At 40.5% G+C, this 25,701-nt stretch overlaps 1 protein-coding gene across 5 annotated transcripts in view; it reads right to left on the bottom strand.

Annotated features, from left to right (window-relative positions):
- The window catches only part of Ankrd17 (ankyrin repeat domain 17), a 148,533-nt gene extending 123,813 nt beyond the window's left edge, over positions 1–24,720 (bottom strand). For all 5 annotated transcript variants that reach the window (XM_051170267.1, XM_051170266.1, XM_051170265.1 and 2 more), the window contains exon 1: positions 24,232–24,720. In XM_051170267.1, the coding sequence (XP_051026224.1) occupies positions 24,232–24,597 (366 nt within the window). In that variant the 5' untranslated portion in view covers positions 24,598–24,720. The remainder of the gene's footprint in view (positions 1–24,231) is intronic.
- Positions 24,721–25,701: the final 981 nt, after the last annotated feature.

Consider the following 25,701-nt stretch of genomic DNA (forward strand, 5'->3'; position numbering starts at 1 on the left):
ATGCCATAAAAGGACTGAAGATCATAGATGCATGCCTAATTTATCACAGTAATAATCTTTTCATTACTATTAAATTTATTTCCTTTTACTAAGTATGGTGCCTATAGGAATACATATGCATGGAAAAAAATAACAACATAAAACATAAGACATCACAGGACTGAGGATGCAGCTCGGTGGTAGAGCACTGGCCATGCATATCCAAGACCCTGAGTCTTACTGTCGGCGACGAAAAAAATAGACTTAAGAGAAAAAATAGACTTAAGAAAGAGTAAAGTAGACCTCTTATCATCCTTAGAGTTGCAACGAACTGAGCATATACAGCCTACATTTTTCATACACATCTTGCTGTAAGACTATTTTTACACAAATCCAAGTATGCTATGCATAGCTGTCCCTGTTTCCATGGGTTCTGCACCACTGGGTCCTATCCACTGCAGAATGGTAACAACAAAAGTGGCATCTGTGCAACTATTTACATAACAGAGAGAGAGAGACAGAGAAACAGAGACACAGAGACAGACAGAGACAGAGACACAGAAAGAGAGAGACAAAATGCAGGTAAGTAATAAAGAGAAGAGTTAAGTAGGCAGAAGGTGGAACAAACAGTAAAGTTTTGATAGGAAGAAAACGTCTGATGGACCATGAGTTTTTGTACATGGAAAATGGAAGAATCATCACTTGCTGAATCACAGGTAGCTGTGAGTTTTTTCCAGGTGAAGGAAGATGATAATACATATAATGGAGTCCAAATCTTGAAGGACACCAACAGAATTGTGAGATCTTTCTCCTATAGATGAATTGTTCAAGTTAGCATATAGTCATTTTCATTTTCCTAATGAAGCAGCTTTTAACCTTTTAGGACACATGCAGGAAGCTGCACAAATGCTGTAACACTTATGTAAATTTCAAACGAGGGACCGGAATACTTTGGCCCCAGTTCTCCAAGCAGCACTGGACTGTGTACCCGAACGGCGTGTTGAACATCCTCTAAGTGTAAATGTAGTACTCTACAACATATGCTCCGACTAGCACATGTAAAATCTATTTTAGACAACTGCTCTAATTGCCAATAAAAACAATACTGCAACACATTTCATCAGTTCACTACTGACAGGCATTTATAGTGTCCATGATAGGTAGTAATATTATAATTAACACTCTTCAGTATATTCTCTGTATATGCCAGAATATAACCATACAGCAACTTTCTAAAGATGCATATGTACAAAATGTTTCTAAATTAAATCTAATGAGCAATACTGTATCTGTACAAATACAATGTATTACTGACACAAATCTATTGGAAATCCTAGGTCCAAAATCAGCATTAGCCATAAAGGTGTCTAGGGTTATATTTAATTTCTCAACATTTTCACATTACAAGGGAAAGACAGAAGTCACACCTTCTTAACACTTATCTTCTTCCCTTTAAAAATAATGATTCTTGGTAATTAATAATTTCAATTAATTACTGTTTAAAATGCTGCACTGCAGAGACTATCAAGATGTATGTATTCAGAGAAAAGAATGGGATAAAATAATCTGAACTATAAAAACATAATCTACTTCTGTTAAAACGTAAATTCCATCCAAGGTTTGGTATTGGTGCTTTTCTTTAACTTGTAGATTACTGTGAATAAGTAGATCTCTGTGTGAAAATTCAATATATTAAAACTCCAGAACCTGCAGAAAATATGAGTATATTCTTATTAAATAAAATATGGTTAACTATAGCCAAGCGAGGGATACATGCCTGTAATCTCAGCACTCAGGGAGGCAGAGGCAGGCTCTGTGCATCTGAGGCTTGGTCTAAGTAAGTCCAGGACAGCCAAGGCTACACAGAGAAATCCTGACTTGAAAAACAAAACAAAAAAGAAAGAAAGAAAGAAAGGTTAAGTGCACTAACTTATGCCTTACAGTTTTCTAGCTATTGTAAGGATTTTTATTTGTTTTATTTTTTTTTTTTAAAAGGTCTCACTATGTAGTCCAGGGTATCAGAGGACTTCTTATGTGGCACAGCCTCATCTGGAATTCATGATTTTCTTGCTTCAGCTGGGGTTATTAACATCCATCACCATATGCAGCCAAATTATCTACTTTCTTTTTGGTTTTTTGTTTCTTTGTTTGTTTGCTTTTATTTTGTTTTGTTTTGTTTTAAAGGCAGGGCGTTTCTGTGTAGCCTTGGCTATCCAGGGCTCACTTTGTAGACCAGGCTGGCCTCAAAGTAACAGCAATCTACCTACCTCTGCCTCCCTGACAGCTGGGATAACAGGCATATGCCACCACACCAGACTCCAAAATTATCTATTTTCAAAGGATACATTGTAATGTACTCTTTCCACATACACTAAGAGGAAGAATGGGCAACACTAAAGAGTGTTTGAGTCTTCTGTTTCTTTTAGGATTGAAGCAGTCACAATAGCACTGGCTGGCATATTTGTTACATGGCTGTGAAACTGTGGACACTACCGCTTTGATCTTTCACGCAGATGCTGGAATACTGCGCACTATGGCTGTCAGTCTCAGTACTGAAAAAACTATACCATATATCCTATATCTGACACTATATTTAAATATGACAAAGGCTAAAGTTCTGCCTGTATTAAATTTTTTTAAATATTCCATTTTATTGTCTAAATAAAATTTTCTCAGGGTCATTAAAATAAAAAAAAAATTTTAAACCCAGTGACTCTGCTTTATATTTTTTGAGGGCGGCTGGTGAACTGGGCCTCACTATGTAGCCTAACTGGCCTAAAATCCAGTAACTTTGTTTTTAGAGATCACTGTTAACACTTTGAGCACTCATTTATACATTTACTGAGTACTTACCAGGTGCTGAGGTCTATACAGCATACTGGGTACAGAATGATTGAAAGAAAAGTCTACTTTAAAAATTCGTAATCTATATGAGCCTCATCAAGATTCCTGGCCAAGTTTACCATCTGCCTAAAGTCCTCATCATTTTTTCTCATTATAGTCCCTTTCTATTCTTCCCAAAGCAAAGTAATAAATAAAACATAAAATTCAACTTAGAACAGCACAGAAGAGAACCATTACACTTAAATACAAGAAATTTTCAAACTAGATGTGTGCTATATACAGAATATGATTTAAGCAACCTTATCCAAAGGTAAGCAACACAGTCAGTGAAGGAAAGAGGGCAGCTGCTGGCCAAGCGCATCTCAAGAAAAAGCTGTGTCTGGTGGCACTTGGATTTGTTACCTCTCCCTCAGACAGGCTGGTCACACACGAAGTCATTATTTTTCTAGTACCCACACAATAGGACCTATGTATACAAAACTGACAAATTATTATTTCTATGTCCCATTCACCTTCCAAATTTACTAGTACTGTACAAGATTTTCAAGTAAAAAATTACAGGTACAATAGAAATTAATTATCTCAACATTTTATTTTTTAAGATTTATTTATTATGTATACATTGCTCTGTCTGCATGTACATATGCAGGCCAAAAGAGGGCATCAGATCACATTATAGATGGTTGTGAGCTACCATGTGGATGCTGGGAATTGAACTCAGGACCTTTGGAAGAGCAGTCAGTGCTCTTAACTGCTGAGCCTTCTCTTCAGCCCCAACATTTTATTTTTAAAAAGATAAATCTACTGATAGTATAATACTATTATTCTAGCTAGCAATATATTAACTATTCCCTGCTACAAAGCAACCACTAGCAAAGAGAAATCAGACACACACACATCCTACACACATATATAAATTGGAGGTTAGCTGGAAATATACATTTAAATCATAAGGAAAAAAATCTTAAAGCCAGAGAGATGAAGAAATGGAATGCTTAAAAAAAAAGAAAGAAAGAAAGAAAGAAAGAAAGAAAGAAAAGAAAAGAAAAGTAAAAGAAAGATGCTCAAGGAATCCTATTGCTGTCACTAGCTCTCTTCCTCTAATTCCTTGATGGCCTGGATTCCCTGATATTAATGTCCAATTAGTACAGTGTCAAAAGACATTACCATTATGGAATTCTAGCCTAATCTATCTTAACAAACTTTGAATGGTTGACCTTCAAACAATCATTTCAATTACCAAGATTATCTTTTCCAATTTAATGTATTTATTTATTTATTTAATGTATTAAATATATAACATTAAGTTGCCTAGGGCTAGGCTAGAAACCACAAAAAGGGCCCTATCCCCATGAGGGATCACTACAGAGCTGTCACAAAGAAAACTCTGCCTTAGCGTTTCTACTTCTCCATCAGTGCACACCCTTCTAAACCACTGGCCTGTGTTTTCAAGAGAATGATTCTGTTACGTGTGAGAGTGTTTTGTCTGCATGTATGAGGTCTGTACACCACACATGTGCCTCGTGCTCAAGGACTGGAGTATACATGGTTATGAGCAGCCATGTAAATGCTGAGATTCAAACCCAGATCCTGTGTAAAAGCAGCCAGCGCTCCTGGTCAGGATGTAGCTCCATCTACTGCTCCCGCTGCACCATGCATGCTGCCATGCTCCCTACCATGACGATGGACTAAACCTCTGAAACTGCAAGCAAGCCCACAACTGAATGCTTTTATAAGAGTTGCCTTGGTCATGGTGTCTCTTCACAGCAATAGAACAGTGACCAAGACAAACATCATTAATCAAACACTGCAAGTAAAAGAATATGATGGATCATCTATGTAAATCCACTCATTTCAAAGATAATTTCCATCAATAGCCATAAAATGGAGTAACAGCTTCATGGGTGGCCTAGAAAATGAGGCAAAAGCTGTGCACTTTATGAACATAATTTAGCTGTCTATGAAACTCTTCCCCATGCAGGGGGAGGAAAGCAAATATAAAAGCGAATTCAGTCTTAGTTTTTTGTTGTTGTTGTTCCTGACTGATCCAAGAAGGGCAGAGGATGGTTGACAGTGACTTCAACTGTTCTTATCGGCAGCTAAAAAGATGGCTCAGTGGCTAAAAGCATTTACCGCTCAATCATGGGACCACAGAGTTCAGGTCCCAGCAGCTCCAGGGAATCTGACACCCTTTTCCTAGCCCTCTAGGCACTGCATGTATACAGGCACACACACACACACAAAACATGTGCACACAAAAGCCTAAATAAGTCTTAAAAATAAAAGAAAATATAAATATATAAAAGTAAACCTAAAATGTACTCATTGGCTCTGGTAAGTTGGCTTGCTGTCCAAGTCATCAGACTTCATTCTATCCCTGTAACCATGGTGACAGGGGAGAACCCATTTCTCAAAGTTATCTTCTAACATCTATCCCCACACCATGGCAGCAGTGCAATCACACACCACACACTCTCGTACAGGTAAATAAATAAAACATTTGAATTAATGATTGCATCTCAAATGCTAAACAGTAGCCCCTCCCAAATGGGAATTTCTGTAGTTAAAGACATAATTACTGAGGGCTGAGGTAAGGAAATAGTAGAGTACAACCCAAAAAGAGGTAAAGAGAATTGTTCTTGACTAAAAAAGAACAATCTCAACTTTATTCCAAAATTCTACATATGCATAAAGGAACCAAGTATTAAATCAACTGTGTAAAGTATCTTCATTCTTTAGAGCTCAGTTGCACAATCCCACAGACAGGTCATGTGTGTGCTGGAAAGGGGGGGGGGGGGGTCGGGGACACACAGCACTAATCAGTTTCTGAAACAACCAAAAGGCAGGGAAAAAAAATAAAGAAAAAATTAGGCATGCTGGTACAGTCCTTTAATACCACCAATAAGGAGTCAGTCCAGTGGATCTTTGTTGAATTTCGGGCCAGCCTAGCCTACAGTCAGTACCAAGCCAGCCAGAGCTATACAGCTGACTGCATATAAGTTATATAAGATGCTGCCTCAGAAGAACAAGTTTCTACATGACCAACAACAAAATCTGAAAATAAATACAGAGCAAATCCAATGTGCTTCTGGCAGCTGTCAACCATGTTCTCTGACATAACTTCACTGCAGCCCTTGGTTCTGAACACAACATAAAACTAAACGAACAATGATTAAACGCCCCAGCTCACACCCAAGGCTGTTGTATACGTTTTGAATTAAGGTATTTTTACTGTACATACGAAGTTTTCTGAACTTATAAAAACATACTTAAATACGGAAAGTAAAGGCTAACACTTTCCTACCATCAGTCTTCATCGTGTATTGAATTAGTCTTAATTACTATCTTTAAGGTAATATTGCATTCTAATATTTTACTTATTTACTTCTTAAGATATATGTTTGCCATTCTGTGTTCTTCATTTACACAGAGCAGCAAAGACAACAAAAATCAATGCATCAATGAATTCTATAAACTGTTGGAAATGATGTGCCCTGCAATATCAGATATTCAGCCAAGATTCAGTCCCTTTTGTAAATGTAAGCAAGCAGATCCACCCTACTAGTATGTAAATTAGCCATCATCTTAGTAAATGATAAAATTATATGTATGCCAAAGGTAGTTTCATTTGTTTACCTATACCTATATATCCAGGTGATATTTGAAAATTCTTCAAGGGAAAAGGGGTCCTGAGTGGAAAAGTTAGAAAACCCTAATTTAGAGAAACCTTGTTAAAAAGCTCAGTAGATCAAACATGAAGAAACAAAATTAAATAATAACTAGCCCCAACTCAGATGGTACTAAGGAAGAATTCTAAAGTAAGATGCTAGCTCAGTTTCAAATTATATCCTTTCCAGAAGAAATAATGCTAGAACACAAAATGCAAAAACAGTGAGTTATTTCAAAATTAAATGCAACTTTAAGTACAATATTTATAAAGTACTCAGATGCCTGGATTTAAAGATTCTAGACTGACTGCTTTTCTTACTACCCTTCGATTAAAATCATCATAAAAACCTCTGTGTGGGCCTCAGTGGCTAAGAGCACAGGCTTCTTCTAGAGGACCTAGCTTCACTTCCCCCACACTCACATGGCAGCTCACAACCTTCTGTAAATCCAGTTCCAAAGGATCTGTCCTCTACAGTCTCCATGGCACCAGGCACACAGGTGGTACACATATATACATGCAAGCAAAACAATCACAGACATATAAAATAAAAATAACTTTTAAAAATCCAAGCTTCTGTTATTGGTATTGAAGATGAGGGAACCTTAGTATTTCTTTAAGGCATATAAACTTCAATGGTGTCCATCTTCCCCCATCCACCCGAGACAGAATTTCTCTGTGTAGCCCTGGCTGTCCTCCAACTCTGAGACTTGCCTGCCTCTGCCTCCCTGAGTGCTGGGATTACAGACGTGTTTAAGCAAGGCTGTTCTTCTTGACTTCATGAAATAAAGAACTAACATTCTCATGCATGAGAAAAAAAAGACTGCAAAACATCAAGTCTGCATTTAGGTCTTGGTATAAAAAAGAGAGTATGGCTAAAGTATGTAAGAACATCCTGATGCTGAGGCACATTTACAACTTACAGCATATTACCAAGAGAATGAATGCAGGTACTCCTAGAAACAGAAAGCTGAGCTGATAGTAAAAGGGATCTTCAACTGTAAAGTAGGTATGCAGAGGCAGGTTAAAGTAAAAGGTAAAGGGCTGGAGAGATGCCTCAGAGGTTAATAGCACTGGCTGCTCTTCCAAAGGGCCTGAGTTCACTTCCCAGCAACCACATGGTGGTTTCATGACCATCTATAATGAGATCTGATGGCCTCTTCTGGTGTGCAGGTGTACATGCAGACAGAACACTGTATACATAAGAAATAAATCTTAAAAAAAAAAAAAAGGTAAAGGTTAAAGTGACAAGTCCACAAAGTTAAGTGGGGACTCTGTGTTAAAGGGTCTGAGGTTAAGAAAACAGCATGTTCAGAGGCAGCAAGATGCTCACTTACTACCAAGCCTAACAACTTTAGTTAGTTCCCTAGAACTACATGGTGGAAGGAAACAAGTGAATCCCACAAGTGCTATGGGTCACAGACAACCACACGTACATAAAATACATGATTACACACATACATAAATAAATGTGGTTTTAAATGATTTTAATGAAAATATGTTCATATCTTTGTTTTGATAACTGGCCATTTTATCCAAACCTTAGCCTTAGTTACTATGCCTATAGCAAAGAATTAGCCACAGAAAATTAACAGTATGATGAATTACTAAAATTTTAAAGTTCTAAAGAAAGTTAAAAATATATTCCATTTAAATTCTTAAGGCCTAGTGAATCCAGAATATAATCCTGTCTAAACCAAATAACTAACATTTTGTGGACTCATAATTACCGGACCCATTCATGGCCTTAGCCTGTGGTATCATTACCACTTAAAAACCATGCACATATATTTTGTTGGGAGTATATAAATTCATTAAGTAATGACATTTTTAAAAATTGGGAAAAAAAATAAGTGAGTTTTTTTCTAAATAAAATAAACAAACAAATAACTAGGTCAAAGGCCGATAATGTGACTCAATGGATAAAAGCATTTGCCTCCAAGCCTAACAGCCTGAGTTCAATCCCCAGAACCTACAAGTGAAAAAGAATTGGTTCCTGCAATTTGTCCTCAAACTCCAAATATGTGCTCTGGAAAACATATACAAATAGATGTAATAAAAACCAACTTTTAAAAATACCCAAGTATCTTAAATAACAAGTAACAACATTTTTCACAAGGCTCTCTTTCAAGTGTAACAAGAGCATCTTTAGAAACCCAGAGTTCACAAATGTTTCATATACAATCTATCACACAATTACCTCTAAAACAAAGGTTAACTACACTCTTTTTGTTTTAGCGTCTGAAAGCTTCAGCTTACATGTCACACTTACCTGGCAACAAGGATATTCTTCCCAATTCACATTTTGAGAACTTAAACATTACTACATTAGCTACAGAGTATGTATTTTTATATGATGTTTAACAATAATGAGAAAACAATATAATTTACTGATCACCTTCACAATCTATAAACTCAACCTCCAGATAAGTCACATGAATATTCTCAAGCTGGAAGTTAGGGAACCAACAGGAAGAAATAGAACAGAACAAAGTTAACTCGACACTCAGAGTCCTGTAGGGAGTTTGTCTTACACCTAAAGCAGACTACAAACAGTCCTTACAGATCTGAATGAAGACCCTCACAAGAGACACAACAGTCTGCTAGATTCTATACTTTATACAAAAATCCACGTTTTGAGCAATTACTAGAAAGGCCATAAAGGGAAAGGAAGGAGGCAGCAGAGCAAAGTTAAGAAAGTAGATTCTAAGCCGGGCGTGGTGGCGCACGCCTTTAATCCCAGCACTCAGGAGGCAGAGGCAGGCGGATCGCTGTGAGTTCGAGGCCAGCCTGGTCTACAAAGCGAGTCCATGATGGCCAAGGCTACACAGAGAAACCCTGTCTCGAAAAAAAAAAAAAAAAGAAAGTAGATTCTAATGAATATTGTGCATATCCCAGTTCCACCATTTACTCTAACCTCGAGAAAATGACTTGCATGTCTTGATTTTTTTTCCACTATAAAAAGGAGTAATTAAGGCCATTATAGAATATACATAAAGCAATCAAAACTGTCTCAGACTCAGAACTAAAGCATATTTTGGGTTATTTATAATTACTAAATATGCAGAGAAGTTATATTTGTGGACGAAACAGTCAATGGAATTTTCCCCAAATAGACTAATACATATGAACAGAACAGGGCTTGTAAGCTAGCATTCAATCTAGCAGATCAACGCCCAACAAAGCCACTACAGTTTCAAATTTTATGTTGACATGAATAACATAATTAAAAAAAAAAAAAAACAGACCTATGGGGCCAACAAGATGCTCGATAGTAAGTAAAGGTGTTGGCTGGCCACGCAAGCCTGACGATCTAAGTTTGATCCCTGAAACCCACATAAAGGCAGAGAAAACAGACTCCATAAGTGTCCCGACCTCTTTACACTTACACACACACACAGTTTTCCACATGCAGAATCTATGATACTAAGAAAGCTTCGGGGAGTATTTCTTCAACATCCCATTTATTCAAAACCAAACTTTGATTCCATAAATATTTATACATCCATACGAAACCGTACAGAAAAAGGCAAAAGCTTAAGTTTTAAAACATACAAATATACAAGAAAATTTTAATTACTGTCATTACCTATCTTGCTCTACTGTTTTAAGTTTTCGGTCATCATTTACTATGTAACTTAGCAAAGAAAGCTAATGTAATGTACCTTTAAGATTACAACAACATAAAATTGAACACTCTATTACTGGTAGAAACTTCTGAAAGGTTTTCTTCGAAGGACATTATCCTACTCCCTCCACAGAATAAAACATATTCACTTTAGGTCTTAGAGAAGTTCTAGTCTCATTATTCTATGAACAGCAACTGTGTGAGTTTTAAACCATTTACAGTTTATCTGAAACGCGCACACGCACACGCAAACACATATGTATATACAGGAGATGTAGCTCAGTGTTAAAAGTGTTTGTCTAGCATGTACACCGGCTTTAGATTCAATATTTAATGAGTTAAAAAAAACTGAAATTCTTTACAAAATATTCCCAGTCTACCCTGCACTAACACTGTGTGGAGACAGTAGGTTCAAACACAATCTAGACCAGTGGTTATCTTCCTGTGGGGTACAAGACCAATGAGGTCATCTATCAGATATCCTGTTTATCAGATATTTACGTTACATTTCATTAACAGCAAAAATTACAGTTAGAAAGTAGCAACAAAATAATTTGAGTGAAGGCCGAGGTTCATAACAACATGAGGAAGTGCACTGAAAGTGGCCACAGCACTAGGGAGTTTGAGAACCACTGCTGTAGATGAAATCAAAGACCACGTAAAAGGGCACTGTAACTGACTGCCACTCTTCTTAATAAAAGCTTTGTTTGTTTCTTTGTTTTGCTAGAAATTTATAAAGACAAGGAAGAAGGAAAGGAGTCAAGCCTGCACAGGAGGAAAAACTTTCAACCAAAGACCGCTACATGAGCCAGGCATGGTAGTACTTGCCTATAATAAATCCTGAAGTGAGACAGGATAGTATTAAGACCTTGCTTCCCCTCACCACCGGGGGTGGGGTGGAAGAACAGGCATTTAATCAAGTGAAAAGTACTTAATATACACTAGGCCCTGGGTTCAATCGCCTATACAGCAAACCAACCAACAAACACTTGGATTACATGACAAATACATAAATTGGTTTGTCACCACAAGCCACTCACCAATGTTAGCTACTTACAAAGAACATGTGAAACTGATTAGTCTAAGTAACTATAATTTTTTGCGTGTGTACAGAGATGTTCACGTGTACATGTGCACATCTGTGTGGGTGTGCGTGACTATGCGGGCCAGAGGTAAACTTGAAGCCATGTCTGCTTCTCCTGATGGTTGAGGCAAGCTCTCTCTTAACCAGAAGCTCAGCTAGACTGAGCTCATCCAGGCTCCACATCCTCAGCACTGGGATCACAGGCATGTCACCCTCGGTTTTAAAACTAGCCCCTATTTTGTGAGTTACTCTTCAGCATATACAAATGGGGTACTTACAAAGATGAACACACCAAGGAGATAGACTCTGACTTATTATTCTACTTCAAACAATGAGAAAGGAGAGGGTGCAAAATGCCTAAATCAATCATTAACTATTAAGTCTCTCTCTTCCTCCATGAGTCTATATGAATGTGGAATTAATTAAATGTAAAAAAGACAGAAAGGGCCAAGAGGTAAAAGCAACACAAATACCCACCAACCGATAAACATAGGAACAAAATATGATACACACTAACAGTGGAATATCACTCAACACAGCTCCATTACAGAAAGGGAAGACAAGGCTAGCCTGCATTAGTTCCAACAGTGGACATCTTGGAGACACTTAAAACTGGCACAGTAAGGAGAAAAAAAGAAAAAAAAAAAAAAAAAACTTGGCATAAAAATTGAAAACCACACTCGGGAGGCAGAGGCAGGTGAATAGCTGTGAGTTCGAGGCCAGCCTCGTCTACAACAAAGTGAGTCCAAGACAGCCAAGGCTACACAGAGAAACCCTGTCGGGGAGGGGGGGGAGGAGACAAAAATAATATACTACTGTCAATATGACAATTTAAAAATTAAATTTAATATAAATTCAGTTACACTGACATGTAGAAGGTAAAAATACCAAAATCAATAGTGTCCATACTTCTAAGAATAATTAAAAGATATGAAAGAAGATACAATTTGTTGCAGCAATAAGAACTATAAAACAATCCACAACAAATGTGTAAAAGCTGTATAAAACTGCATAACTTGCCAGATGTGGTGCACACCTTTCATCTCAGCACTGGAAAAGCCGAGGCAGGCAGAACTCTGAATTCAAGACCAAGCTGGCTTATAAAGGTAAGTTCCAGGTCAACCAGGGCAACACAATGAGAGCCGGAGCTGGAGACAGCGCAGGAGGAGTTAAGAACACTTTTCCAGAGACCTAGGCTCATTCCCATCCCACACCTAACTGTAACTCCAGTTCCGGAGATCTAACACCCTCACACAGACCGACATGCAGCAAAACACCTGTGCAAACTAAACTGAATTATTAAAAACAACCACACAACTCTATGACACCATGTAACGTCTGTAAAGGGCGATCTGGAGAGCATGAAGAACAGCAGCATACTGTGTTTATGGGTCAGACTACTCAGTACTCACTACACATCATGGCATAACGCATATCCTAGCACAATGCATATCCTATAATAACACATACCCTATCATAACATAAATAGAATATTTGTGCTGGTCTGCAAACGATAATCTAGAGCATATCTGGCAGGTCAGAATCCAAATTCCAGACAAACAAAATCATCAACCGACAACTGTCTTCTAAAACATTAAAGCAGCCTAGAGTATTACACTTAATCATAGGAAACCAGACACTCATGACTTGTCACTTACAAATACAGCAATTTCTGGAGGATGAGGAGATAGATGGCTCAGTGGATAACGTACTTGCTGTGCAAGCATGAGGATCAGATTTGGGTCCCCACCACCCATGTTAAAGCTGGGTGGGCATGGCAGCTCATCTGGTAATCCCAGTATGTAAGAGGCAAACACAGGGTGTAGATCCCTGGAACAAGCTGGCTAGCTAGACCAGCTAAACCAGGGAGTACTAGGTTCAAGAGACTGCTTTCAAAAACCCTGGACCTCCACAAACACAAGTCTCTGTCATCAGAACAGATAAACAAGGCATTCAGGCAAGCACGCGTGTACACAAACACACACAGCCCTTTTACAAGTGTTAACAAACAGGCTTTAGTTGGGCGTGGTGGCACTCGCCTTTAATCCCAGCACTCGGGAGGCAGAGGCAGGTGGATCACTGTGAGTTCCAGGCCAGCCTGGTCCACAAAGTGAGTCCAGGACAGCCAAGGCTATACACAGAGAAATTCTGTCTCAAAAACCAAAAAGCAAATAGGCTTTAAAATCCACTCAAATATTTACTGCTAAAGTTTAGCAAAGGATCAATGTGGGGCGTCTGTTTTTCTTCCTAATCAACTTAGAGGTAAAAATGGAAAGGCAGAAGAAAGGGTACAGAAGGGTAGGTCTCCCTCAAATACCTAGAGAATTGAAGAAATCTACTTTGAAACCTCCGGGTTAAGAAAACTGAAGAAGGGCTGGAGAGATGGCTCAGAGCGCGGGCTGCTCTTCCAGAGGATCTGGATTCGCTCCCCACCACCCACACGGCAGCTCCACTTCCAAGAGATCCAACACCCTCTTCAGACTTTCACAAGCAACAGGCATGCAAGTAGTGCACTGGCACACTTACAGGCAAAACACCCATAGTCATAAAATAATAAAGAAAAATCAAGAGCCAGGGAAGACTGCCCTAGGCAAAAGACTCCAACACAAAATGTCAGAGGTTCTAAGAACCTTCTAGCTCTGAATGGCAAAAAGATAGGATGAGCTAAAAGGGATACAAAGTGATAGTAGAACAATGGAAGCAGCCATTAAAAGTCTTACAGCCCAAGTAAGAGCTTCAATCTCAAGTAATGACCTACATTTCAGAAAGATTAGCCCATTTGTTACATAAGGACTGAATGAGATACAGGGAGAAAAGATGGAAAAGAAAAAGGGGGGGTGGAGGGGAGGGGAAAAGAGGGTAAGCTAATGTGCCAGGTAGGAGACCAAATTAGGAGGGTACTAAGAAATTTAAGTATAACAACAACCAGCACCAACGGGCTGGCAGCAACAATAGCGCGATACAGGACTGGAGATTCTATGCTTTTCTTTTCCACTCTCCCACCATGCCAATTTAGCTATGGAAACTATTCCACGACTCAGATGGGAATAAGCTCCTCTAACTTATCGTCTATATGGTGAATATAAGCCAGTCCTAAATGAAGCATCTCTTTCAAAAGTGGAACCACAGCCTACACTAGGCCAACAAGATTATTTCAGGAAATCAATAAAGACATTTTCTCTTGTATTGTTAGCTAAAAAGACAAGGCGATCCTAGAACTTTGTAGGATATCTGCCAAAGTCCACACAGCCCTTCTTTTAGTATCAAGTCAGTTCCCCACAAGCTCTCTCTGGGCACAAGCCAAATACCTAACGAAATACTAAATTATGAAACTAAGTTCTGATCAATGGGATATAAACAACAAGCAATATTTACAAATTTGTGGTCAATCCTTAAAAGGAGTCAATCCACAACCATCCTTCTATTTCTTATTTCTCACAGGCAGCATATTAATTCACTATGGCTATTATACAAAATAGCATACACTGGATGGCTCAAACAGCATTCATTTTCTCACAGTTCTGAAGGTTAGACCTAACCATATGACCTAATTTGACCTTAATTACTCTTTTAAGGGCTTTATCACTAACCACAGACATAGCCTGAGATACAGTTCAGTCCTGGTCATCGGGGACATAGACATTTTGGTTGATAAGCTGTATGTATTACACTGGGCTTTTTGGTCAAATCAACACTGCAAGGTTCTGTGCTGGTGGGAATGTTCTCTATCTGAACTCTTTGATATGGCAGCCATGGCCATACAGGACTACTTAAAGTTAGTTTAAAATGAAAAATATATATATAAACTCAAGACTCTTAAATGCCACTAACCACAGTTCAAGGGCTCAGTAGCCACGTGTCTACCATCCTAGGCAGCAAAACTTAAGGGTGACATAATAGCTAAGACAGCTAGAACCTAGATCTGTGGTGGATGCTTACAAGGGCTGTGCCTGGGGTATCAGAGAAAGGGAGAGCACAAAAACAACACTGTAACAGCAACAAAACCACTTCTACCCTGTATGAAGCACATGTCTTAAGTCTTTTCACACCAATTACTCACCCAATTCCTCAATACAGAAATCATACAGCATTAACCTAGACTTCTAAAATCTCACAGTACTTGGAAACATATGCCAAGATGGAAAGCAATGGCATCTGGCTATACCTGGGAAACACTGGGAAATCCTTGCCTGTAATTGCAAAAAGAGCACAATACATATCTATTAAGTACACGCTCTGAAAAAAAGCAAAAAAACATTGGAGGGTGCTACGACCAACAATAACAAAACCGTAAATTTACTATCAACAGTGGGAAGCAGAGGCAGTCTGTGAAAGTAATGCTAAGGAAGCCTAAAGGAGCCTAGACTACAAGAAACCCAGTGATTGGGTACTTCTCAGGCTAGACAAGGCTACTTCCATACGCTACCGTGACGTAAAGCATTTTTCTTCCTGCCAAACAGTAGCAAAGATCAGGCTGAATGCTGTTTTCCTAGCTGTGATGGCTTCTGATGAGACACTCTAGTTAGGCTAGTCTAAGAAAGAAAGGCAGCATCCAGTCTGCAGCAAACAGTATCTTTCTGCAATCAAACACTAATGCAGCTCCTGCCTTGAGATTTTGAAGATGTAAATCCCCAATCAATTAACTGTAAGCAAGGGTGATTTTTATTAGTGATCATGACCTACTCGAATGAGCTGTTAAAAATCTTATTCTTGCTACCAAAAATGGAACTCTGAACAAAATCTGAGTCTATAATTGTTCTCTCTTCTACTATTCCTTGAGAACAACTCCAGCCTTGGCCATGAATTTCAGCTTCCTCACAAACTTCACATCCTAACAGCTTCCCAGACTGGCTTACTTAAGCAGTCCTTAACATCTTATAAGACAATTAATTCCCTTTAATAAATCTTTAAAGGCTAGCTAGCTTATATATATATATCCTACCTGTTTTACTTCTCTGATTAATTCCTGACTGATAATCAAAACTACTATTTCCAATGTCCTATTTCCAAGTAGCCAGGAAACACAAGGGAAAGGAGTCAGACTTACCAAAGAAATAAATAAGTCAAAATGTTTAAAATAATAATAATAATAATAAAGCAATAATATAAATCTTCTGTTATACTGTTTTATGTCATATAGCTCTGATTTAAAAATAGAAAAGTCTGACAAGTTCTATCACCAAACTACAGTAATGGTCTCCAAAAATGTGATCAGGGCCTAGCTGGTAAAGATGCGTGCTGCCAAGCCTAACAATCTGAGTTCCACCCCCAGCATCCATAGGGTAGGAGAGAAAGTCATCCTCTGACCCCCACAGGTATACCACCCTATAAGTCATAAACCTGAACTCCATGAGCTACAAAGCAATGATGCTCCCAGGGTTCTCATACCCTCCAATGCCCACTATATTTCAAACATGATCGAGAAAGTCACCCAAAAAACAGAGCTGAGGGCATAGACAACAGAGAGAAGAACACTCCTCCCAAGGGCAGAGTGCATAAGGAACGTGCACAGCGGCCAGCAGGACGGCTGCCCCAGAAGGACCTCATTTCACCTGGACCAAGGACGCTGAGTGCTCCCTTCCTCTTCTTCCCTAAGGGAACACTGACCACACTTACCCTTTTCCTAGTCATCATTATACAATGGGTTAGGCAAAAGAGGAGTCACTTCTTTTTCAGCTTGCTGAATATTCAACTCGTAGCTTCCACTTTGATCTGTATGTAGTAGCTGGGTAGGATTTTGAATTGGTTTTGGTTTTTGGTTTTTTCAAGACAGAGTGAGAGCCTGTCTTTAAAAAAAAAAAAAGTTATTGCTAAATTGTATTTGGGGATGTTTACTAAATTAGTGTTAATTAGGTATGAGAAAAATGTTGGGTGGGCAGAAGCTTGAGTTCAGTTATCAAGAACAAAAGTTTAGACTGAAAATGTAAATTTTAAGGCTTATAGACAAAATAACAAAACAGAAGATGAGACAAAAATCACCTAAGATCACATTCAAAACAAGACCAAAAAAGAACAGTAAATAATCAAAAGACGTGCACTATGTGGGTGGGGAAGCAAAATGATAGCAAAAGACAAGCTAGTAAATATGGAAATAGAAGGAAAAGAAACAAGGAGAGGTTGACGCTCTCTTAAGAAGTAAAATTGGCCAAAGATTGAGTGGGAAAGAAATTAACAAAATAATTGAATCCTCTGTCCAAAAGGAGTACCACATTACCTCTGAAAAGCAGAGTGCTTAATACCAAGAAAAATAGTCTATCTTTAGGTAGGCTCAAGGGAGGTCTCGTGTGGAGTGTTCTATGACTCATAAAATACAATTTACCAAGCGAAAATGCTTTTTGCATACTGGGAAAATATAAAGAGACTATATGAACAACATAAGAATACTCATAAATAGCACCAACAAACCACCAAGGAAAAAAAGACGACCAACCAATATGGAAGGAATGAAAAAGGAAATTCTCAAAACCAATTCAAACATAAAACCAGTCAATGTTTTGGCCAGGTAATGGTGCCACACATCTGGCTTCATGAAAACCAAGCGTCTAAGACTTACAAGAAAGAACTCACAAGACACTCAGATTCACAAGAAAAAAGAAAAACAGCAACTACTTTTCATGATAGGCCTTCTCTGTTACCACTTACTTTCTCAGAGGTAGTTTATAAAAGTTGGATCCAAATAACGGGATGTTAAATTCACAGATCTTTCTGGGTAGCTACTAACAAGTTGGACATAAGCTACAATGGGCTATGAAAAGTTTTTGGTTTTTTCAAAATTAATTAATAAACCTTGTAATTTCAGGCTATTTACTCTATCCAGATTGCAAGTCAACAACCCCTATTTTAAAGGAAATATATTCCTTTTAGCATAATAAAGAATAAATGAGCAAGGATCAAGCTTTTATCTTATTAGTATATCAATCACTTATTAGATATACATCCCTCACAAAGTCACTTAACCCTCGGGTTTCTCGGTGTAGCCTTGGCTGTCTTGGACTCGCTTTGTAGACCAGGCAAACTTCGAACTCCCAGAGATCTGCCTGCCTCTGCCTACAAGTCCTGTTATTAAAGGCATGGACCATCAAACCTGGCTCTTAAACTAGTATCTTTGCCTGTAAGATGAATGCCTCAACATTCAAAAGAAAAAAAAAATGGAGGACTCAGGGGTAATACTGCTCAGAGGACCACTTGAGGGAGTCAGCTCTCTTCTTCCACCGCGTGAGTTCCAGGGATCCAAGTCAGGGCAGCAGGCTCGGCAGCAGGCACCCTTTACCCTCTGAGCCATCTCACTGGCCCTGCCCCAAACTTTTTTCAACTACTGAAACTCACATTCCTTAAACAGAAAATATAATTAAGCATTCAATAATCTCATTCTTACATTTTCCCAACCTCTGTTTGCTGACTGGTACATTTTTAACTTACATGTCTTGAAAGTTTTGGTCTGGGTGTGGGAGGATAGAGGGAGGACGGCAGTACACACCTTTAATCTCAACACTTGGGATTAAAGAGGCAGGTGGACTGCTGTGAGATCGAGGCCAACCTGGCCTACAAAACTAGTCCAGGACAGCCAAGGCTACACAACCTTTTCAACCCTGTCTTGGAAAAAAAGAAAAAGTTTTATTTACCACTGCTTAATCAAAACAGATTAAGCACACAGTGGCAACTCCAGGCTTTGAATAATGAAATAAATATGGTGACACCTTTATAGAATTATGGAGGAGCTGGAGATGGCTCAGAGGTTAAGAGCACTGGCTGCTCTTCCAAAGGTCCTGACTGCAATTCCCAGTAACCACATGGTGGCTCACAACCATCTACGAGATCTGGTACCTTCTGGGGGGTAGGCACACATGCAAGCAGAATGTTGTATACATGATAAATAAATAAATCTTTAAAAAAAAAAAAAAAAAAAAAATCTATGGAGAAAGAGCTAGGCGTAGTAGCGCACGCCTTTGATCCCAGCACTCACGAGGCAGAGGTTCTGGAAAGCAGGGCTGTTACATAAAGGAACCCTATCTTAAAAAAAAAAAAAAAGAGAGAGAGATAGAATTATGAAAAAAGTAAAATGAGAAAACCTTATTAACTCCTTTCACTTTCTCAATGATGCTATAAAGTAGGGCCTATTATCACCATTTACATACAAGAAAATGAGCTAGAGGCCAAGTAACTGAACTAAGACCACAAAACCAGTAAGTGGCGGGTCAAAGAGCAGGACACACACTCCACACACAGTCCATGCTTATGACCACTAGCAAAGTCTTCACACACAGAGGACTCTCAAGCACTAGGTTCTTACTACATAGTTAGAACACAAACGTAAGTTGAAGGCGTAAAGCACCTACCAGGCATTCAATAGTCCATGGTGGTTGGCTTAACTTGTCTTCTGTCTACTACCTAGATTAGAGTTTCGTAATTCAGAGTAATTAAGAAGTTGAAAGACCTTGCTTGGCATAGTGGTGCACGGCTTTAATGCCAGCACTCAGGAGGCAGAGGCAGGTAAATCTTGGTAAGTTCGAGGCCAGCCTGGTCTGAAGAATGAGTTCCAGAACAGCCAGAGCTATATACTGAAACCCTGTCTTGAAATAAACAAAAAAGAAAAGAAAGAAAGAACTTGAAAGATGTTAAAATCCAAACATCAGCTACTCATAGGCTCTGGACACAAGAAAACAAGAAGGAACTCTATTCATGGCTTCCTAAACGAACTCCAGATCCCCTAGAACTAGTACTAATTAATTGAACATTATCTGTACGTGGTCCCTTTTTGTTTTGTTTTTAATCAAGTCCTCTTTAAACAGAAGACAATAATTAAGACAGAAAATCTTCAAAAGATCATCCATTTTACAAATAATGCTACATCAGTTGAAAAAACCGAACTGGGAAACAGTATGGGCAAGTTTCTCTGGGCTAATCTGAATTTATAACAGAGGGACCTAACATTCTCTATAATTAATTAATTAATTAATTAATTAATTAGATTCGAGAGTCTAACTTTGCAATACTTCCCCCTTATCCCTCATTCTTAACTCTATCTCTTTTATAGCTCAAGGTCTCCTAGCCTTGCAAATCCTTTCAGGGCTGTCAGCACTGATTTACTCACTGCCCCCACTGTCTAAATTCCTTATCTCTTAATTTAAGAATCACACCTTTCCTACAAACACAGGTGGAATTCTGATCAACTTCCACCACACTTATATTTTATCCTCCCTCTTCAACAAAAACACTGCTCTTGACTTAAAAGTTCTATCTTAGTATTTCCTCCCTTTGAATTCTGCTTTAGAAAGAACTCACTTCGGGGCTGGAGAGATGGCTCAGTGGTTAGGAGCACCACCTGTTCTTCCAGAGGTCCTGAGTTCAATTCCCAGCAACCACATGGCGGCTCAAAACCATCTATAATGTGATCTGATGCCCTATTCTGCAGATAAAGCACTCATATTCAATAAATAAATATTTTTTAAAATAAATAAAAAAAGAAAGAGCTGCCTTCCACTCATATCCCAAAGTGTGCGCAACAGAATACAAAGTTATTTCTGAATGAAGTACAAACCCTTGTGAGTTCATTCTTTTCTTGGACCATTTAATTTAGTCCACTAATTTCAAAAGAAGTACAACATGGCTTCTATATTGCTAGTTAGTAGCCCATTGGGGGGCTTTTCTGGCCAGTAGATGAAAAGCATTGTGCTTGGCAGCACTTAGTAAATACGCCTGACCCTGGATCGTGTGTATTTGACTGGAGCAGGACTTTAGGCATTGGGGCATCTTCCTTCTCTAGGGAAAGTGTGATTTTGATTTTTTATTTTTATTTTTTTGGATAGGGTTTCTCTATGTAGCCTTGGCTGTCCTGGACTCGCTTTGTAGACCAGGCAGGCCTCAAACTCACATTGATCTTCCTGCCTCTACCTCCCAGAGTGTTGGGATTACAAGTGTGCACCACCATTTTCTTTTAAAACACTGATGAGGAAATTTCTGGTTACTAAAACCCACTCAGCCTTTGAGAGAGAGAGAGAGAGAGAGAGAGAGAGAGAGAGAGAGAGAGAGAGAGAGATAAAAGGTCTTGTGTCAATAGGGAAGAGACAGGGCAAGCTTTTGATCATTTACACTTTTTCCAGGTATAACTAAAACTATGCAAACACTGGAACATTACCATGCTATTCTGAGACACTTAGCCCCCAAAGGGTCCAACACTCATGTGTAACTAGGAATTGGGACTAGGTACCTCAACCTACAAATAGAGTTCTATTTAAACTCATTTTCTCCAGTTTTTTTCCTCTTTCAACAGACACAGAATATCCAGCTAGCATTCCTTCAAAACCACCCATATATGTTTTGTCATGTAAAATCATCCTTTACGTTTTCAAGTTACACACTGCAAAAGGATAAGCTTTCATATTCCCTCCTAATCTTCCGATGATTTCTACTGGAGAATTAGTTCAAGGACCACATTATCTGCATGTTTAAATTGTGTAAGCTAAACAATGATTTTGGAGAAATGAACAAAAAGTACACTTCTAAATTCCTGAAAATTAAACTAAGAAGACATGTCAGGATACTGAAAGTGAAAAGAAAGTGTTGCACAACCCACCCATCTGACTTTTGGCACCCATCACTGTAGGGTTTACTTCTTCACTTTGATCCAAGTGTGGAGGCGAGTGCAAAGGAACGGCTACTCTCTTCTGTCTTGTCCCATTATAGGTTATAGTCATTTTGTAACGGCTCAACTCTCCTACACAGAATTGACCCAACAAATGACAAACCTATTGCTTTACTTGTGCAAAGAGCAGTACAAAATACATTAAGAATCAAGACTGTCTTAGTTGGTCAAATATATATAATACTTATTTTCAGATGAAAAACCCCAACCTACAAAATTAACATACCTACAAGCCTTGAGCCATTTACAACTTAAGACATTATGAGGCCATGTTCCAATGAACAAATCTACCCAGGTGGGTAGTTTCTGGCAGAAAAATCTCAAGTATTACATCAAGTACATGACCTTGTTCCAAACCAGAGCTTAATGTTAGAAAACTTAAAATCTTTTTTAAAAAAAAATTTTATTAAAGAAAACTGAAAAAAAAAAGAAAACTTAAAATCTTACTACTGTATTTTGCTCACAGCTGCTAAACCTGAAATTCAGCACCAGTTTTTAATAGGCCAGAAGGCAGACACAAGGAGATAAATCACCACTTGCAAGGTGCACTGTTCTCACAAGTCTCTAAAAATCTTGATTCCTACTTCTGCAACTATCAGACATAACCAGTTTGCTTGTTTTAAAGTAAAGAGGCTGAGCTGTATTAGAAAATGCTTCCCACTTCTCAGAATTAAAAAAAACTGCTTAATTCTAAGCATCAAGACAGAAAAAATATTCCATTACAACTTTCTTATCATTGTTTCAATATTGAAGTTTTGTTTTCTCTTGTTTTTTGTTTGTTTGATTTAATGGTGTCTAGGGCCTTAAGACCTGCTAGACATTAAGTCTTGCCTCCACTGCTTCTAATGAAGCCTGAGCAACATACTATCCCAAAACAGCCAATTAAGCAAGTACAAACTACCCATACACACTAGGCCAAATAGAAATAATCAAGGGAGAAGCTTTATATGTATATATATATATATATATATATATATATTCCTACCCTTAGAACTCTACTTATGTAGCTTCACCTAATCTAAGGTTTTTTAAAAAGTGGGTGGGTTTTTTTTTGGGGGGGTTAGTTTTTGTCTTATTGCTAACAGGTGATCGCCAGTCCCTTTCCAATCTGGATGAAGGGGGGGAAAGAAGAAAAAACTAACTCAAAAGAAGAAGGCAGTACTTCCGGGTAATTCAATTAGTCTTCTCTCTTAAAACTAAGTTTTAATCAGCTTTTACAGCCTCTTCCCTCTGCTGCCTCAAATTACTTCTTACTCCATATTAGAATTGAGGAAGCTTCCGTTTCATAGCATTGACAAGAGGGTTAGTTATAAAAGCACTGACAACTGGTAGGTGGTGGTTGGCTACCAGTATGGTTCACTGAGCTTTTGGGTTAAAAGGCCTTCTTTGAAGAATAAGGTCCTACCACGCCGCCTGTCTGTAGACCCAGGAAAAACTATAAACAGTTATGAAACCAGATCACTAGGACAAATCATAAGGCCTCCGTACCCTAATCACTACAACCAAGCCTGGGGTGCAATGTAGACACTTCTCCCCGCTTACCGACAGATAGGCAGATGATTAATAGACAGATAATAGATAGATAGATTGATAGATGTATGGATGGGGATCTGGTTTGATTATTTTTTACTAAGGGAGAACCTGGTATTACATATGCACATAAAGTATCAAACATTTTTTATGTACTAAGTCATCTGTAAATGCACACAGACGTAAGATCAGTTCAGCCAAAAGCTCTCCTAAATCGAGGAAGTGAAGATTACTTCAGCAGCCACAACAGTCAAAAGGGAAAGGAAAAAAAAAAAAGCCCTGCAGCAAAAAACAGTATGGAAAAGTACAGCTTCTCACGTGTCTCAAGCAGACACAAATACTTAGCCCCGAGTCCATTACAATCTTACCACCCCTCCAGAATTGCTCTCCTCCACCTCACACTGACAGAAAACTACCAACCTCGCCGTCGCCGTTTCCCCAGAGACTCTCCTACCTATTATCTTACCCCTCCCGCTTTAGCTCCGCCCCCGCCCCGGGAATGAGGTGGCCTTACTGGCCCCAGAGAGACCACCCTCCTGCTCCAACGTGCAACCCGGGAATCTAACCAATAACCACCCCCCCCCCCGGCCCTTAACCATGTGAAGATGCATCCTAGGATAACAAGCTCTTCACCAACTCGGTGCACTCTGTGGTCCTCCCACCCCCACGTGTCAGCTACCCTCCCCCACGTTCCCACACCTCACGACTCAGGCCGAGCAAAGAAAGAGGGCAGACCAAAAGCCTGGTCCCCAAGGCCGATCTTAAACCCGGAGGGCTCGGTCCCACAGTAAGTCCCCTCCCACCTTCGGCCCTCCACTGTCCCTTCCTCCCTCCTCGAGGTGAAACCAGGCCCTTGCCTCAGAAACCTCCTCTTCCTCGTCGTCGTCGTCGTCCTCTTCCTCGCTGTTGTTGCTGCTAGTGCCGCCGCCGCCTCCACCTCCTCCTCCTCCGCCGCCGCTGTTGTCGCTGTCGCTGCTGCTTTCGCTGCTGCTGGGGGGTCGGCAAGTCCGGTTCCGCTTGGCCTTGTGGTGCGGTTGCTGCGGTGGCTTCTTCTTCAGGAGCAGGTCGCACACTCGCACCATCCCACGAGGAGACGAGGCCGAGCGAGCCCCGCCGCCGAGCTCCGCCGCCGCCGCCGCCGCCGCGGGGGGGGCCGCCACTGCCGCCGCCGCCGGGGGGCTCCCTTCTCCCTCGGCCGCCGCCGGAACCGTCGCCTTCTCCATCCCCGCGGGAAGAGGGAGGGTGCGGACGGGGGAGGGGCGTATGGGGCTGTGCTCTACCGCGACTTCGGCCGCGCCGGGGCCGACACAGCTCTCCGGGCCGCCGCCGCCGCCGCCGCCGCCGCTGCCGCCGCCGCCACCGCCTCGGTCACCTCTACTGCCGCCGCTGCTCCGCCAGCTCTCACCTCGTCTCGCGATACCAAGGGCGGGGAGCTTGGCGACGGGAGGGAGGGAGGGAGAGAGGGAGGGAACGAGCGGGAGGGCGGGAGGGCGAGGTGGAACGGGGGGGGGGGGGGCCAAGGCGGAGCACGGACGCCTTGCCCGGGAAAGCGGAGCAGGAGTCCCGAACGATCCGCCCGAGCGAGTGCGCCTGGAGAGGCTTCCGCTGGGGAGGCGGTTTCGGAGCGGGGACCGCAGGCAGGGGGCCACGGGCGAATGATCGAGCGCCGGGATGGCTAGTCTTCTCCTCGCTACTTCCCCCACACACAGCCCTGCAGCCCTCCCTCCTTCCTTCCTGGCTTCTGATTAGAACGCAGCCGCAGGCGGAAGCGCTGATGACGCCATCAGCCGGCGCCCCGGCGGCTGCGCGCGGATCGCTGGCTTCCTGTCCCAAAGTGCGGTTTCGGGGGGTCGTGGGATCGTCGGGCCCCTGCGAGCGTGCCGGGGTGCAGGGGAGCGGAGGCCGCGGCATGGAGAGCGTGGGCCCGGGCGGAATGGGAGGCGGGGACGGGCCAGCTGTGCTAGCCGAAGGCCAGGCTGCCAGATCCGGGAGGTGGGGCCTCGCCCCGGACCTCCTAGACGGACTTTTCCTGCCTGGCCATTTTCTCCACCGCCAAATCCAGAGGGCTTTGGTCTTCAGAGATGACTACGTGTAAGGAGAGAAATTCCTGTCTTGTCCAAAAGAAACTGTGTCTCCTCAACCATACCTTGGAGAGGTCCTGTCCTTACTTTATAAAACTCCCTCGCTGGAGTTTGGGTCTCGGATCACAGACTTCCTAAACCTGACTTTTACACGTTTGTAATATGAAGGAACTAGAATTAGTGAAGTTTAGGACCACGCAGATCCGAAGAGGTGCATATGGAGCTGTGCCAACATTGTATGTTTTT

The sequence above is a fragment of the Acomys russatus genome, chromosome 28 (genome assembly GCF_903995435.1).
Source record: "Acomys russatus chromosome 28, mAcoRus1.1, whole genome shotgun sequence".
NCBI lineage: Eukaryota > Metazoa > Chordata > Mammalia > Rodentia > Muridae > Acomys > Acomys russatus.